Source organism: Hemicordylus capensis, chromosome 2, assembly GCF_027244095.1.
Source record: "Hemicordylus capensis ecotype Gifberg chromosome 2, rHemCap1.1.pri, whole genome shotgun sequence".
Lineage (NCBI taxonomy): Eukaryota > Metazoa > Chordata > Lepidosauria > Squamata > Cordylidae > Hemicordylus > Hemicordylus capensis.
Genome location: NC_069658.1, coordinates 311,325,703 through 311,342,320, shown reverse-complemented (window position 1 = coordinate 311,342,320; position 16,618 = coordinate 311,325,703). Strand labels below are relative to the sequence as shown.

The window sequence follows — 16,618 nt, the reverse complement described above, 5'->3', positions numbered from 1 at the left end:
TGAGGAAGCAATCGCCTTGGCAGGTCAGCTGAGGACCGGAGTGGTGGATCAGGTCAGGACACCATTGGGTGCATTGGCAGCACATGTTTTGTCCTGCCTATGTGACCCAAGGACGAAGGGCAAAGCAGTCACTCCTGCCCAGCTGGAGGGACATCCTGGTTGAAGAGGTTAGGCAAGCCCAGAATTGGAGGCTGGGGCATGACCAGTAGGAGGGTGCTGGAGTATCTACTGCTGGTGTGCAGTCCACCCCTAGCAGCAGTATCACCGCTGCTTTCCGGTTCAGCAACGTGGTGTCCCTGGCAGGTCCAAGGGGACCAGAAGTTCTGCTTCAGTGTTCCACCTGGTGGTTCACAGAGGGCTTCCTTGGCGCCTTGCTAGGGGTACAGAAGGACCCCACAGAGCCCTGCAGCAATGCTGAGCAGTGTGTTCTGCAGTACCTGCAGGAGCCAGTAGCAGGCCTGGAGATGGAGCCAACGTAGTGACACCCATCACTCACGCTTGGAAGCTGACATGGTGGATGGCTTCCTGAAGGCCAACCTCATCCTGCTGGGCTTTCCAGAGCTGGCCATGGAGGGTGAGTGACTCATGGTAACCCCCAACCCACTGCAACACCACAGGCTGCTCGCCTCACCCTAGCCAGCCCCTAAACCAGATGTCACAGTCTGCCCATTACTGCAGCTGACACACTTAGGCACGCACACACACAACCCCATGGCCCATGATGAGATGGACTGGTGCCCTTACCCATGTGTCAGACTGTCAGCTGAGGCCCAGCATCAATCTGAGACCACAGCATCCAGACACATGCAGGCAGGCAACAGTGTTGTGGGATATACACTGGAGAAGAAAGAAGAGATCTTCTCATGGTAAGAACCTAGAAGATTTGCTTCTTGTCAGACCTTTGATCCACCAGGCTCAGTATTGTCTGCACCAGGTCATGACTGCTCTGACCTCCTGTCTCTTTGTGGCTGGCAGGAAGGAAGGAAGGAAGGTTCGATTTTGTGGTTTTCTTTTCTCAGCACTGAGTATAATATGCTGTGCTATTGCTGCTATAACTATCTGGTTTGTGTTTTCTGAAATGTGTGTTCTGTGTTGGGAAGGACAGATTCCCATGTACCATGTGCTTCTGTAGTGTTTTTCAAGTCAGGGTTGCAAAATGCATTGCAAATTGCATTGCAAAACTTGTGTGCACTCTGAGTGCAGCTTGTTTCAGCCATAGGGAACAATCGAGAAATTCAAAAAACCCCTTTGTTCTTCATGGGTAGGTCCTAGGGACATCAAAGTGGGTTGTTTGATAAGGCATGATGGGTGCTTCTATCTACCACACAACCCACAAAAGAAATGGACAAGTGGGTAGTGATGTGCACAGACCGGTCCGGAGGCCATTCTGAAGGCCTCCAGACTGGTCCGGACATGAGGGCTGTCTGGCGGTCTGGCACTGGGGTGGGGGGCTCTTTTTAGGGCGGGTGTACTAACCCCTCCTGCTGCGTTTCCCCCGCTGGCGCGTGAGTTATGGAAAGCTTTTTGGGCGGCAGGATACCTCCCTGCCGCCCCTTCCCCCAGTCGTTGGCAAAAAGCTTCAGAAAGTCTTTTGCACGTGCGCATGTCTCTTGAAAAGCTTTCCAAAACTCATGCGCCGGCGGGGGAAATGCGGCAGGAGGGGTAAGTACACCCTCCCCCTGCCCTTAAAGAGCCCCCCACCCCAGTGCCAGACCACAGCTCCACAATTCCGTGCACATCCCTACAAGTGGGATGTTTATAACAAATGTTTAACCTTCCCCCAAACCCCCATATGGGTTTTTTGAGGAAACGTTAAAAACTTGCTTAATTTTTTTTAAATTTTGCCCATTTATTTTGTGGGTTGGGTGATAGGTAGCACCCATCATGCCCTACCACACAACCCATTTTGGTGTGCATAGGCATTACCCATGGGGAACAAAGTGGTGTTTCAAGATCCCCATTGTTCCCTATGGCCAGAACATTCGAAACATTTCAAGTTTGTTCGAGCCAGCTGTTTTGACAAAACAAACTTGAAACTTTTCAGCCATCTGTGTATTGTTTCAAGCTTGAAACAATACACAAAATCCATTTCATACACATCCCTAACTGCAGGAGCGTAGCAAGGTTGGAGTGGGCCCAGAGACAAGATTTTGAAATGGTCCCCCCCCCCACTGAAACTCAGCTCATGAAGTAAAGAAATCTTAAATGAGGCTTAATAGTGGTAACAAAAAGCATAGTCTGAAGTAAGCCCGGGCGGGTGTGCAGCTGGGGGAGTCAGTCATGTGACTTGCCTCTGGGAGGGCCCCCAAGGCAGTGGGCCCCCAGACAACTGTCTCCCCTTGCCCTATTATAGTTCCGCCCTTGCCTAACTGAAGCCTTTGGGGACAGGGAACCATTTTCTTATTCTTTTTCTATGTAAGCTTCTTTGAGAATATTTTTGTTGAAAAGCAGTATATAAATAATATAATTATTTTTATTGTCCTATATCTAATATGCAAACAGTGCAGAATCCTCTTAAGTGTCTCAAGTAACTTTCCCTGTGCTATTGTTATCTGTTGTGTTCCTTTCTTTACTCCTGCCTTTCAAATAATGTTTTGTAGCTTCTGGAATGATAATTAACAAGGCACAGTATGATATGTGTCAAGTGCCACACCACATAGTTTCATTTATAAATATTTTATTTGATAGTTAGCAATGAAAACCTGTAATGAGGACATTTCCTTAAAAAACAAAACATTGTACTTGCAAATTGTAGTTTCTCAAACTTTAATTACACTGAGGATTGTCTTGGTAATGGTTCTGTTTCAAGAAAGGTGTTCATCTCACTTGATACATTGTTGTCATGACGATAAGATACTTTTTGAGTGTGAATTTGCTTCATTTCATTTGATTTCTGGAAAAAGTCCAGTACTTTTTGGCAGAAAGATTCATTAGGAACTTCACCAGAAAAAGAAAATGCAGGACATTCTGGACTGAACACTTCAGACAGTTCATTGAAATTTGCAAGTATTTCATCTGAATTAGAGGAGATATAATTGGTTATATGGATGCCTCTTATCAAGTCTTTAAAATATTGCCCAACTGAAATTTGATATTCTTTTGTGTCTTGCTGTAAGGAATTTCCTTCTATAAGTTTATCTATCTTACTTCTGAGCATTTTGTCCTCTTGAAGGAAGTGCACTGGATTTGAATGCTGTTCCAAAAGAGTTTTCATTTGGTGATAGAGGTGTCTGGGAATTTGAAAGTCATTTGCTGCTAGTTGCAGCTTTTCTACTTTTGTAGAATATTCTTTGCCTAATTTTGTTTTTAGTTCAGTCATTCTCCATCTGATCCCTTTCAGTAAGCTAGCCCCAACGGCATCAATCATAACCTTGACATCAGCAATGGTATATGTAAGTTCATTGATAATCTTTTCTATTTCCTGTTGAAATGAAACACATAATTTCTTAGTAATATACAGAATACTATTTTGAACAATTTTTTTAAAGGAAATTTTTAGTATTTCTTCTAAAGTTTCAACTTTGCTAACCAAAGCTGGTCAACAACTCTGGTCACCAGCTAATAGCTATGTGATAAAGGCATCCCTTTGCCACATATTTAAAATACAATACTAGTCTCTTTTATGTAAGACTATGAGAACTAAGACTTTTCAGTTGGCATGCTCCAGTACTGCCCACTGAAAAGACAGCACTCTGTTCTTTACATAAATGATCATGAAATAGCTCAGAGGGATACAGAATTGGTACCCTGTAAGTTACGCCCACTTTAAATTGTGGCTTTATATATTCTGCCCATGTGGTTGCTGTATTCATGGGTTTGATATACGAGGGCTGAAAATATTGCAGTCATGAAATCTTGATGAAAAGGGAAAAACATCCTGCGTGGAAGTTGCCAAATATCCAGACAAAGTTAATCATGTCTAAATTCCTTAACGGGGCTTAAGTTAGTCATGCTCACATCTAATTGATTTCAGTGTTGCTTAGTCATGAGTTACTAGTCTGGATGTAGCCCAATATCTGCAAAAACCTTCTGCAATTTGTTATTGCCTTTTTTCCTTTTTTGCTCCCCCCCCCCCCCCGTTTAACACTCTAGGCTTTTCTCTTTTATTTACTGGCTTCTGGGCCCATAACCCTTTGTAGGGGAAGAATGGCAGTTCAGTCCCTAAATAGCAAAGCAAAATAGCAAAATCAGTTTAGTGAGAAAGCAGCAAAGCAAGAGGTCTTGAAACAGTTCTTTATCATTGAAGAACTACAAGGATTTATTTAAAGAAAAGGATACAAATGTGAAAAAACCTGCAGCTTAATTTCAGTTGTAGCTCATGGCTGAAGAGAGAGATCAAAACAAACAGCCATCTCTGGAAAGACAAAATGGAGACTAACACTGGAAGAACAAAGGGGGGAGGAGTCCAGCACTTTTATTCATGACCCTACCCCCCCCCCGGGGGTCACTATTTATTTCATTTTATTTATTGTTAAATTTATATACCGCCTTTCATTAAAACAATCCCAAGGTGGTTTACAGCAAAATTTAAAAACAAGATTGTAAAAAAAGACACAATTAAAATATTAAGCTAAAAATATAAAACAAATCTGATTAAAAATTTAAAACAAAGGCATAAAAGCAATACAGAGTACAAAGAGCAGCAGCAGAGACAATCAAATAAAAGTCTGGGCAAAAAGCCAAGATTTTGCACTCTTTCTAAAAGCTGTGATGGAGACTGAGGAGCAAATAACCACTGGGAGAGCATACCAGTGTCTGGGGGCAGCAACAGAGAAGGCCCTGTCCCGCGTGCACAACAACCGAGCCTCCCTCATTGTCGGCACCCTGAGCAGAGCCCCCTCAGATGACCTCGTCAAGCGGGCAGCAACCCTTGGGAGCAGGCGGTCCCTCAGGTATCCCGGGCCCAAACCGTTAAGGACTTTAAAGGTCAACTCCAGCACCTTGAATTGGACCCGGAAACAAACTGGTAGCCAGTGCAGCTCTTTCAAAATGGGTGTGATGTGCTCCCACCGGGCAGCTCCAGATAAAAACCTAGCTGCCGCATTTTGCACTGAGACATTGCAGCTGAGAGTTGATGCTGTCAGTGTCCTAGCTCCAGCACTTGGGTGGATTTATATGTATATATACTGTGCACATATGTTGGAGAGTTGTTTGCATTTGGGAGTGGAGTCAGCTTCCAGGGCTCAACAATGTCAGGAGCGTCCTTGCTGTGTCTTCTCCACCTGTTTGTCTCTAATTGTTCTTTCTCTATCTATCTATCTATCTATCTATCTATCTATCTATCTATCTATCTATCTATCTATCATATTTTTATACCGCCCCAAACTTGCATCTCTGGGCAGTTTACAACTTCTTGAAGTTCTTTTTGCCTTTCTAGTCTATTCTCTCATTCTGCAAGTGCTGCTCTGCGCTGCAGTCCCAGAACTGGGGATTGGTGCCCTCTGGTGGCAGGAACTAGCCTCAAAGAGTTTCTGACCTGTCTCGAGCCGGCTCAGTACACAACCCATACTGAGGAGCTCCAGTCACAGGGAACAGAATCCTTCATGGTAAGTCCAATGTTCCTTTCCTCCAAGTCTGTTCATAACTGAAAATGCAAAGGGTATAAGCACTCTGAATAGGAGTTCCAGTAAAACCTACAGTATACTATTCCACTTTCATTTGTGTGTATGAGGAGGACTTTAATCCTCCTTTTCCCTTGTTCTGTACTGCTCTGAATATATAGAGCATAAGCACTTCCTAGCTTAAGAAAGGAAGAAATATTGACAATAGATTTATTGTAACCACAGAGGGAAGCTAGAGGATACAGCCAAACTCTTCACTTGAGTCAGGAGGAGATGAAGCAGCGGAAGTTATATCCGTACTGCAGAGTTAAGATGATGTAATAGTCTCTCTCCCCAGGTCACTGGAGATTGTGAAGAGAAAAGACTGTGGATGTGAGCTGTACAATCTTTAGACATCTCTGTTCATGCTTTAGTCTGTTCTTCTCAAGTTGTAAATGGTCTCCCCTGGCATACTAAAATCTGTTTGTTTGCTGGTGACTCTGAAGAGGAACATTTCAGAAGCATCAAAACTGCAGCTTTTGGGGAAAGTAGCATACTCTGTCTAAGAGTACAAGACTTGTTTCTCAAAGGTAAGACACAAAAGCAATGGAATCCTTGGTCTTCAAGGATGGACAGAATGATTGCTTAGCATCAAAATAAAAGGGGTTTGGTGTTTTTAAAATACATTTGAGGTGAAGAAAACTAAGTGTACTGTACCTTCCTAGCTTGTTCAGCACGTTCAGATTGCTGGAACACCCAGTCTAAATCTTTGATGAATCGTTTTTTCCTCTCTGCATAAACCTCAGATATTTTTGCTATATTGTGGGGTTCATGGTCTCCAAAGAGTTTGCAGATGGCACAAATTGGTTTATCATCAGTCAAACACACCTGGGTGAGAAGAATGCAATGCAGGGCAAGTCATGTCTGAAGGCTTTTGGCTCTGTCAGCTAAGGGCCTTTTAAGACAACTAATAAAAACCACAAGATTCTCATTAACTTAGTGCCCATAGCAAGCTATTCCAACTTCACATAATATATGGATGAGGATACAGGAAGTTAGTTATTCACTGCTTTTTTAAAAATCGGGATGTCTCCCAAATCTCAGATAACATATTAGTAGTATTAACCCATTAAGCAGCTCACCATTCAGTAGCGCTACAATTTTTTTTTACAACCTATGTGTATTGTTTAAAAACTCTGTTTAAAGATTCCCATTTCCCTGGCAGAGCAAAAATGCTCTCCCATTGGCAGAGGGGCTTATGACATCAGTGGAACTCAACTTCCCTACAGCCTTCTGATCTGTGTGGGAGAACTGAAGGGTTGTGTGGACTTATTTTGTGCTGATTCCTGAAAATGGCTGGAGGAGCCTATTGTACTGGGATAGTAGACTAATAAAAGGCCCTCAGCCTATAAACAATTTTTTTTAAAGGCTTAGAAGAAGGTTACAAGGTTGTGTGGATCTAGTGATGAGGAGTTGTCATTTGTCCCTAGAGATGTCACAGATTTATCAATAGTTGCAGTATCCCATGATACTTGGGCAACCATCTTCTAGTCACATGTGCAAAAGTGGAGCATACATTCACCATAGCCACTGCGATAGATTCACAACAGAACAACTTACTTGAGGGATTCTATCTTGATTCTAAGAATTCTACTGAATCAAACCAAGGCCTAGCCAGTGCTGCATTTATTTCTGTATTTAACACATTTTTATACCATCATGCTTCCCAGTGGTCAACCAGATGCCTCTAGCAGGAGATGAAGGCAATGTCCCTCTCCTAGCAACTGGTATTCAGGGGCATCTGGAGGTAGCATATCACCATTATGATTAGTAGCCACTGATAAAGGCTATGTATTCACACGCGTAGCCTAACCCAGGCTAGTGTGAGTGAGGCTGTGTGTTAGAAGCACCAGTCGCGAGGTCCTCCCACCCCCAGCGTCTCCCTCCGCCGCTGGCCTCACCACTGCTTATGTGGGCGTGTGGTGTGGAAGAGGGGAGGACAGCAGCTGCTGGGCTACTGAGGAAGGAAGGCAAGCTTCTGCCTGCCCCTCAGCCTGTGTGCCCCCCCCCCATGAGGTTGTGTGAAAAACCTCATCGTTTATAATTTGTTGAGTCCCTTTTTAAAGCTGTTTAAGTTAGTGGGGTAAAGAGGCTGTTCTGGTGCTAAGGATTCAAAGCCATGCCTCTAGGTACAGAATGCTTCTCATCTGATGTGGTGAGCCATGGCAGTTGTGAATAAAAACGTGCCGTACAGCAACAGAAGCTGCTGGAATTGGAACTAGGAACATTCAGATCATTGCATTGCCACCCAGTGTGGCAAGCCACCAGGGTTAAGATGCTGCTGCTCAAGACAGAGCATCCCAATGCTTTGGGCATCATTTTTCTAACTAGCCTAGTGAATCAAACTACAATTGTCAAAATTATGTTCAATATATTAGGGTGGGGAGAGGGAGCTGAGAATGTAGACAAACATAAATTGTAATCTTATAATACCATGCAACTGAATTAGTGTGCTAATAATTAGAAAAATGTATGGAGAGTTATACCAAATTCATACTTTCCCCATGCTCTTGACATATTTGAGACAATTGGTTTTGTTCTTTGGCTTGCAGGCTTTCAAGTTCATGCTTAAATTTTTCCAGGATACTCTCCACCAGAATATTCCTTGGCAATCCAGTGATTCCTCTTCCCCTCAAGTGTATAATCTGAAAGTAGGATTAATTCATTAGATGCATTTGTAACACTTGGCTTCTAAGGTTTAATGTAGGAATGGTAAATCATTGTTTTGTACCCAGGTAAGATAATTTCTATTAACTGTTCTGTACCAAGATAACTTTTATCAGTAGAGATTAATAGCCATAAACTGAAAGAAAATACTGATAGCAATTTCTTTTGAATACATGTCTTCAAGGGTGGCAGATTCTAAGAAGCATTTGCCCTTTTTACACAGCAGCTATGAAACTGCTGCCTGAGGAATATAACAATTTGCTTTTTAGCAGAAGCAACATAGTGGGTTCTTGTGATAGGGTCATTTCTATAAGCCTAGTCAAATGCACTGTATGGAAAAGTCAGGTCTTGTTTTTATGAATAAGCAAGGGCTATCCTGTCCTGCATCATTAAATTGAAATTACAAAATGTTAATAATGTGTTCATGCAGTGGAAAACCCACATGCACAATGTGCAAGTTACACAGTGTACACAGACACACCTGTGTCTTGTCCTAAAACCTGTCAGACAGTATTCAAATCTTCTTAGAGGCTAGAGGGATGTCAACATGTCCATGCTTATTTTTTCTGGACTGCTTGATGTTGTTTGTGCTCTCAGGTACACTTTCCAAATATAAATTGCTTGGCATAATTGCCCACTTAGTTGTATAAAAATGAGTTTCTGGGGCTTTTTGTCTGAGCAACATTTGAACAGGATTAATCAGGCCATGAAGAGGAAAGCATTATAAATGTAGCTTTAAAACACACACACACACACACACACACCCCACCTCTACTTACTTTTCTGCACATAGGGCAGCAGAACTGTCCATTGACATGACTACAATTCTGGCGAATAAGAATCTTTTCCAGGCATTTCTTGCAGAAATTGTGAGCACAGGATAGGACCAGCACTGGGGGAGTGAACAGCTCCAAACAGACTGGACATGAAAGGACCTGAGCCAAAGCCTCCATGACTTGGCAGCACTCCAAAGGACTAAGAACACCACTCTTCCTCTTCCAGCAGCATCCACAATTAAGGTTCTAGAATGGCACTGAATGCATCCAAGCGGTTTGTCACAGCAGCTCCATAGCAACAGAAACCAACAGTCTTCCTGTAATCCTCACAAAAGATCCTGTGAATTCTGCACCAAAAACTATCCATTTCTATGACATCGATGCCCAAATGCAACCAGGATATATTTTGTAAATTAATAACAGGCTGGGTGAGTTCGATTGTGAGGAGTGTGAGGAGTAGGGAGTTCACAAAAGTGAACTTCCTTGCTCCTTCCTCGGCATAGCAGTCCCCAAGTTGCACTCACCAAAAATCCACCCCCAACAGTCCCTCTGGAACAGGGTGCTATGGAGACACAGAGAGGACTGCAGAGAGAAGGGGGATCGGATCATCAGAAATTGCCCTCACCTCTTACATGAGCTAAAGGAAGTGCCTTCTGTTTGTGCAAGAGCCTTTTAGGATCTAACTCAGAATCCTTTAAAAAAACAACAACACTATTTAGTTACATAATTTTTATTTTATTTATTTAATGTATATAGTACCTGACTCCAAAGGCTCTAGGCGATTGATTTATACAGACATTGTATAAATCACTGTTGTACAAGGGGCCATCTCTGCAGTCATGCTGATGAGATATGTGCTTGCACAGAGCAACTTCAGAAACTTTAGAGCTTTAGCCAAGGAATTGGTCTTCATCTCCCCGAGACCAACTGCTATCAGAAAGAGAAGAGGGTTGCTAATAGTGGGAAGGAAAGCAAATTGTGTGACTATACATGATCACCTGAAGTCAGTTACAGGTAAGCAACCTGTTTTAGTTCATTTTGGTCTATGGGTAGCCACACTGATGTGAGACTAGCAAGCTGAAATACTTGGAGGTGCGTGCTGTGGCCTTCTACAAAACAAATCCTCTGTAGGCTTGATCTTCCAAAGAAGGCATCGGCTCTCAAGCACAGGACGACAATGCAGCCCACAATAAAGGTGGGTGAAGTCAGTCATTACAATTTCCAGTGCACTGCTTTTAAACAAGACAGATGAAGTACTAATTTCTTTGACAGAAACAAGGGGCGGGGGAGCTAAGGGAGAGCTCTAAATGGATGCTAAAAGTATTTCTTGATGGAGATGTTAGAAGCTAGTCATCTATATTTATTATTTTATTTATTTATTTAAAATATTTGTATACCGCCCAAAACCTGTGTCTCTGGGCAGTTTACAATTAAAATCATTTAAAACACCAACTCAATTAACAAAATAATTTAAAACATCAAAAACATTTAAAACCCAGTATTAAAATTTTTAAAACTATAACTCTAATTAAAAGCCTGGGTGAATGTGTCTTCAGTGCCTTTTTAAAATATGGGGGAAGACAGTAATCCTTATTTACAGAGATGTCATGATCGACCGCCCTGAGCCATTTTTGGAAGGGCGGTATATAAATCACATAAATAAATGATCAGTGATAACCACCCTGCATGTGGTAAATACCTCAAGGTACCAAAGACAGTCGAAACAGAATGAAACTATATTGGTACATCTCAGATCAGATTGAAAGCAGAGCTATTACCTGTACGGTGGGCAAACTGAAATAAATATGAAAATACATATCTTCCAAATACATTGAAGCAAGCCAACCTCCTTCACTCAACAGGGGAGTTATGATGGATAGTGAATCCATATAGAACTTCTTTGGGGAGGGAACATTGCTGACTCGATGGAAGCTGAGAATAGGCCTCAAGGTGCCATACCACTTTAGCACCACAGAGTACCAGGAAGGGTAGAAGCCTGTGCAGAGGTGTGATTTTGGCACTCGGCCTGCCCCTTTGCAGGCAGAGACTGTGCTTTCTAAATGTTGGAGATGCAGTTCCTGAAGGCATCGACTCTTAGCACTAGCAACCTCATTGACCACTAGGGGCATTAGGAAATCGAGAGGTAGTGAGGCCATGCACATGACCTCCAGCCATCGCTTGGAAGGGCTGCAGGGACGGCAGGAGCTCACCTGCCTTCCCTGGCAGCCGTCTGGGACTTCACTGCATTGCGTGCCCACACGAGTGGCAGCGTGGCTGAGGTCAAAGCTGTGATCAGAGGAGGAAGTCCTCCCACATCCCAGGGTGCCCTGTGCCAGCAACACAGTGGCTACTCTTGTTAGAACTGTGGCTTGGCGCAGCCATCCCCCCTGGTCCCAGCTCACTGCCCAAGATGGCAGTGGGCCGGGGAAGCCTTATACCCAGCAGCAATTGCCTGCCAAGGCAATCTAAGGTTCATTCTACCTTAGTAAAAAGCCGGGTAGAAGACTATCCTGGGCTCCCGGCTCTCCAAACAACATGAGCCACCCTGGGTTACTCCAGGCAGCACACCGCACTCTCTCTGCCCTGATTCCCCTTTGTTACACTGAGTCTCAGGTTTCATTCTCTCTCTGATGTATTTCCTAAATAAACTATACTTAGAACTTTAACTTCATGTCTCCCGACAATATTAATTAGCAGTGCACTTCTTACTTATGCACTTCTGCTGCAGGTGGAGCTGAGATAAACAAGCTAACCCCTCCTAACTCTAACACTAATGTTCTTAAATTGCTCTCAGCAGGGAGTTCTCCACACATCAGGCTTTACTGTGAATTTTCTGCAAGGCTTCACTGAGAACTCAACGCTATCAAAAAAAAAACACCCCGATGCAAAAAGTGGATTTTTTAAAAACACCGAATATAAATTGGGTTGCACTCTAATGAGCAGTGAAAAATAGAGATGTGTAGACTGGTCCGAAGGTTCAGGATTGGAACCGAACCTCCGGAAAGGTCCACAATTTATTTATTTTTTAAAAAATTTAAAAATATATTCTTAATACCTGTAGCCCCTGCGGGGGGGGGGGGGGGGCTTCCTGTAGGCCGCGGGAAGGGGAGTCCACAAAGGTCCTCCTTCCCCCACTGGCCTCTCAAATCACCGCCGCGGCTGGGTAAGTTGAGTATTTTCGGCCCTTTCAGGGGCCGAAAGGTGCACCCTTTTGCTTTTTCCAAAATGGCCACCACACATGCACAAATAACCTCTGCGAGGCCAGAGGCCATGCCAGGCCTCGCTGAGGCCACGTACACATGCGAGGCAGTGGCCAAAATGGCCACTGGGCACCTTTACGAAGGCCCACAAGGGCCAAAAATACTCAACTTACCCAGCTGCGCTGGTCATTTGAGAAGCCAGCGGGGGGAGGGGGAACCTTCACGGACAATGCCCCCCATGGCCTACAAGTAGCCCCCCCAAGGGGCTACAGGTATTTAAAATATTTTTAAACAATTAAAAAAAAAATTCAGAACCTCCCCCCCGGTCCAGACCGGGGGGGGGCATCAATGGGGGCCGGATCAAACTTGGCCGGTCTGGTTCAAGTCCACTCCAGACTCGAACCAAACCAGGCCAGCCAGTTCCGTGCACACCCCAGTGAAAAATCCAAATAATGTGTGAAGCGCTCCCCTATAGTTCACAGGGACTTCAGGGTAAATCTGCTGAATATGTGAATGCACCCGCTCCATTCCAGAGATGCAGGCTAGAAGTCGGTTGTAGAAAACTTCCAGGTACAGTCTTTTCGGTGTAACTGCACAGAGATGAAGAAGAATGCCTAGCCGTAGGATTTGTACTTACAATAAAAGGTGGGGTGGGGGAGTGGAAGGAAGCCAATAAGCAGTGCAAGTGCATAAAGGAGGATACCATGCCACTTGCTTTTTACAGCTCACACTGAGAAGCTAATAGGGGGTGTGTAGGTAAAATCATGGATTAAGCAAGTATATGTGTATAATGAATGCATAATATATTTGGCAAGCATCTTAACACAATTTTCAGGTTTTCATTCAAAAGAAACAAAATTATCTCTTCCATGTGCACATAAATATTTTGGCCATCTGCAAAATACATTCTTTTCATGGACCACAAGCAGAAAGACATGTCTTGATGGATTCTTCATAAAGGTGTCAGAGTAATGTGTTCATGTTTGCCATCATCGTCTTCCTCCCCCAACCTGCCACACTTGAAGTCAAGAACAATTAAATTTGTTTGGTGTTTCTGTATGATTACTAAGTATGGATCCATCTCTTCTGAAGGCGTCTCTAATCCCCAACTTTCAGAAAGGCTTGAAGACCTCTAGGGAGAACTAGGAACCCAAATCAAAATGATCAGACATATTCTCAGGCTGCTTAAAGAGTATAGCTTTTCAGACATTTGGAAAGCAACATTTTCAATATTTAAAAGAATGGGTGGCACACTCTCTTGTTCTGCTCTGCCTATGGGCTCTGGTATAATTGATTTTTCAGCTTTTTATCACATAACCAACAAGAAGTTATCCAAGAAAAACTGAAACTATCCTATGACAGAACAGCTAGTACTGTTGTAATAGATATGTGCATGGCTATCATGGGTCCTAGTGAATAAGATCTGGAACATCACTAGTGATAAGTAACATACACTCACTGCCACCTGCAGCCCCAGCAATATCTAGGTCCTTTTAAAAAACATGGATGTGTTCATATCCATTTATCCAGATTTGTGTATATCTATGTGCAATGGAACTACTGTAGTTGAAGGGACACGGAACATGTCTTCATGGGACTTCTTTCCCTTGAAGACCACCCAGTTTCATTTTCTCTGCCTGTAACACAATTATTGCACCACTTTTGAAAATGGGGCAGTAATTGTGTTATAGGCAGAGAAAAAGGAACTGGGTGGTCTTCAAGTGAGAAAACCATACTATTCCCCCTTATGGCTTTCAAAGCCCCACAGTGGTCTCAGACATCACTGCATTCTGAATGGAGCCAGAATCTTCGTGGATACATGTCTGGCCAGGGGGGTCTCCAAGTCATTGCCAAGGGCCCTGGCATCAGTCCTGCCCCTTGGAAGGCACAGTTATATGGGTCACATGGTTAGCACCAAAGGCCAGATGTCATGAGACAGAAGACGACAGCATGAAAACCAGGCCAGTTCTAGAGGGCAGCATTAACTTCTTTAGTAATGCCTTTTGTATACATTCCAGTACAAAACTGAGCAAGTGGCAGTTCTGAACTCTTATGGAGATAGTTTCAAGCAGTTATCTAGGAAAAGCTGAAAGTAGCTTGTCACAGCACAGCACTTGGAGAAGCAGCAATCAAAAGTCAGAATGGCTGCTTAAGCATGGAACATTTTGTTGTGTTGAATCCTGCCTTAACAACGAGGGGCTATTTAAGGCAGGATTCAACCAAAGGATTTCAGCCCTAAATCTTTGAAAAATCCCAAGGCAGCACATCTCTCCAAATAATCTGAGTAGGAAACAAGAAGTCTTGAAAATATTAAATGCTTCTTTTTATTTCTGTTCTGATTTCTGAGACATTAAACTAGAAGTCTCACATTTCAGTTTCCCCAACAAATGGGAAAGTTATAAATTTACAGTGTTTAAAAAGTCAAAAATTCCAGTTTTCTAACAAGAACATATATGAACTGTTGATTGACACTCTTTGCACTGTAAATTATGTTTGTTTCCTAAAAGTTTGTTTTGGCATTACAATAAGTTATTTTATTATTACCAAGGAAAAGCCATACAGATGTACAACAAACATTAATATAAGTCAATGTTTACTCATAACAAAGTAAAATGTAATACCATTGATGTAAACATCATTGTGTATACTTAAAATGTTAATACACAAATATTTAACTGAATAAACCATTGTATAACATGGCACCAAATATATGGCAATAGTTCAATGTCAAAAAACATAGCTTATTTATAAGAAAACTAAATAAATAAATACATTCTTATTTTACAACAGACAAATACAAAATGTTGAAGTATGAACACAAAGTGGCAACTCATTAAAAAGATCAGCTTATATACATATGCAAACAAAATAAAGGGCAGTTATTTAATAACCAACATTAACTGGAAATTTAGTTAACACATACCAAGGATGCGAAATATAATTGTAGGTAAATGAAGATAGGTTTGGAGGGCTGCAGAGAACTACAGCTTAGAGGTGAAAACATCAAAAGACTGTTCCTTCGCAAGAGTTTTGTCTTTGGTGTTCCAGTATCTGTTTGAAAACATTCTTTAGAGTGTTGTAAACATATGCTCCACTTTCAGAATCGGAATTCATCTGCCAAAAGCAAACTCAAAATTACCTTCTTAAAATTATAACATTAAATCAAATATTAGGCTTTATCAAAATACAATAGTGACTAATTTAAAATACAAGATGACTAATGACAAATGCATAGATTTGTTATTACAAAAATTCAGATTGCCTGTTTTTACATATATTTAAATAATTTCTACAATTTATCACCTCAAGGTTTGAACTAAAATAGACATATTTTAAAAAACTGAGTAGTAGGAGTACAATTTAAAATATTGCTTCTGAATTATCTGTTCAAAGCTATTGTGAATAAGAGTTCCCTCTCTTCAAATTACTCTTCAGTATCCTATGTTCTGATGAAGCAATTTTAAGAGGATTATTATTTATAATTTTTTCCTGATGCCCAGATAAAAACAATTTGTTCCTGAGCACACTGGAAACTTTAAATGAAACAGTTATTCTATATGCGTAAACCTACACTGAATGAGCTCTAAGATGTGCAAAAATAAGAAGTATCTGCCTTGATTCAATGATTTGCCATCTGTGTGTTAACTGGCCAACAAAATGGATGCAAGTGAGCATTTACTCAGGCATGTGTACATGTGGAGGCACATGCACATCCTCCAACAGCAATGACATCCTGGGTATCAGCTTCAAAGGGCATGCCTTGATGTATATTCTAAACCAAGGCTGACCTTCTGTCAACCAGCCTCACAGAACCAACACTCAAGGGCTGTATGTCATTAATGCAGTGTCCTGTCAAGCTCTACCAGAGCAAAGAATTGAGGCCCACCCCAGGGAGCCCTTCTGTAAACTCTACACTCTACTGTAAGGAAAACATGAAAACAAACACTAGTAAGTGCCATCACCAGTGACCAAGCATCATACTCTCTAGACTAACGTTTCCCAACTGATGTGCCATAGCACACTAGTTTATGCATGACACTGCCTAGTGTGCCACTCTGACTCACTGAGTCAGCTCCAAAAACAGGGACTTTAGATCCCTTGCTTTTGGAGTTGATTTGCTTCATAAGTCAACTGGGATACTATAAATATGCTGAGGACACTCAGATCTATTTCTCCATGCCAACTTCATCAGGAAATGGCATGACACCACCACCCTACAATGCCTGCCTGGAGGCAATATTGGGCTGGATGAGGGATAACGGGCTGAAGTTGAATCCAAACAAGACAGAGGTACTGTCTGTAAGGGTTCCGGATCCGAGAGATGGTTTAGATCTGCCTGTTCTGGATGGGGTTACACTCCCCCTAAAAGATCAGG

At 42.4% G+C, this 16,618-nt stretch overlaps 2 protein-coding genes across 9 annotated transcripts in view; both read right to left on the bottom strand.

The window, feature by feature from the left end:
- Positions 1 to 2,660: 2,660 nt before the first annotated feature.
- On the bottom strand, positions 2,661 to 9,535 carry LOC128345431 (tripartite motif-containing protein 54-like). 2 transcript variants are annotated; one of them, XM_053297334.1, is made up of 4 exons: positions 9,047 to 9,535; positions 8,087 to 8,245; positions 6,258 to 6,428; positions 2,661 to 3,421 (listed from the first exon to the last, which is right to left on the bottom strand). In XM_053297334.1, exons 1-4 carry the CDS (start codon positions 9,218 to 9,220, stop codon positions 2,771 to 2,773), a joined length of 1,155 nt encoding a protein of 384 aa, XP_053153309.1. In that variant the 5' UTR covers positions 9,221 to 9,535; the 3' UTR covers positions 2,661 to 2,770. The 2 variants fall into 2 exon arrangements, with proteins under 2 accessions (XP_053153309.1, XP_053153310.1); XM_053297335.1 differs by lacking the exon at positions 6,258 to 6,428.
- A 5,007-nt stretch (positions 9,536 to 14,542) lies between these two features.
- The window catches only part of PTPDC1 (protein tyrosine phosphatase domain containing 1), a 47,724-nt gene continuing 45,648 nt past the window's right edge, over positions 14,543 to 16,618 (bottom strand). For all 7 annotated transcript variants that reach the window (XM_053297328.1, XM_053297331.1, XM_053297329.1 and 4 more), the window contains one exon: positions 14,543 to 15,357. In XM_053297328.1, the coding sequence (XP_053153303.1) occupies positions 15,247 to 15,357 (111 nt within the window). In that variant the 3' untranslated portion in view covers positions 14,543 to 15,246. The remainder of the gene's footprint in view (positions 15,358 to 16,618) is intronic.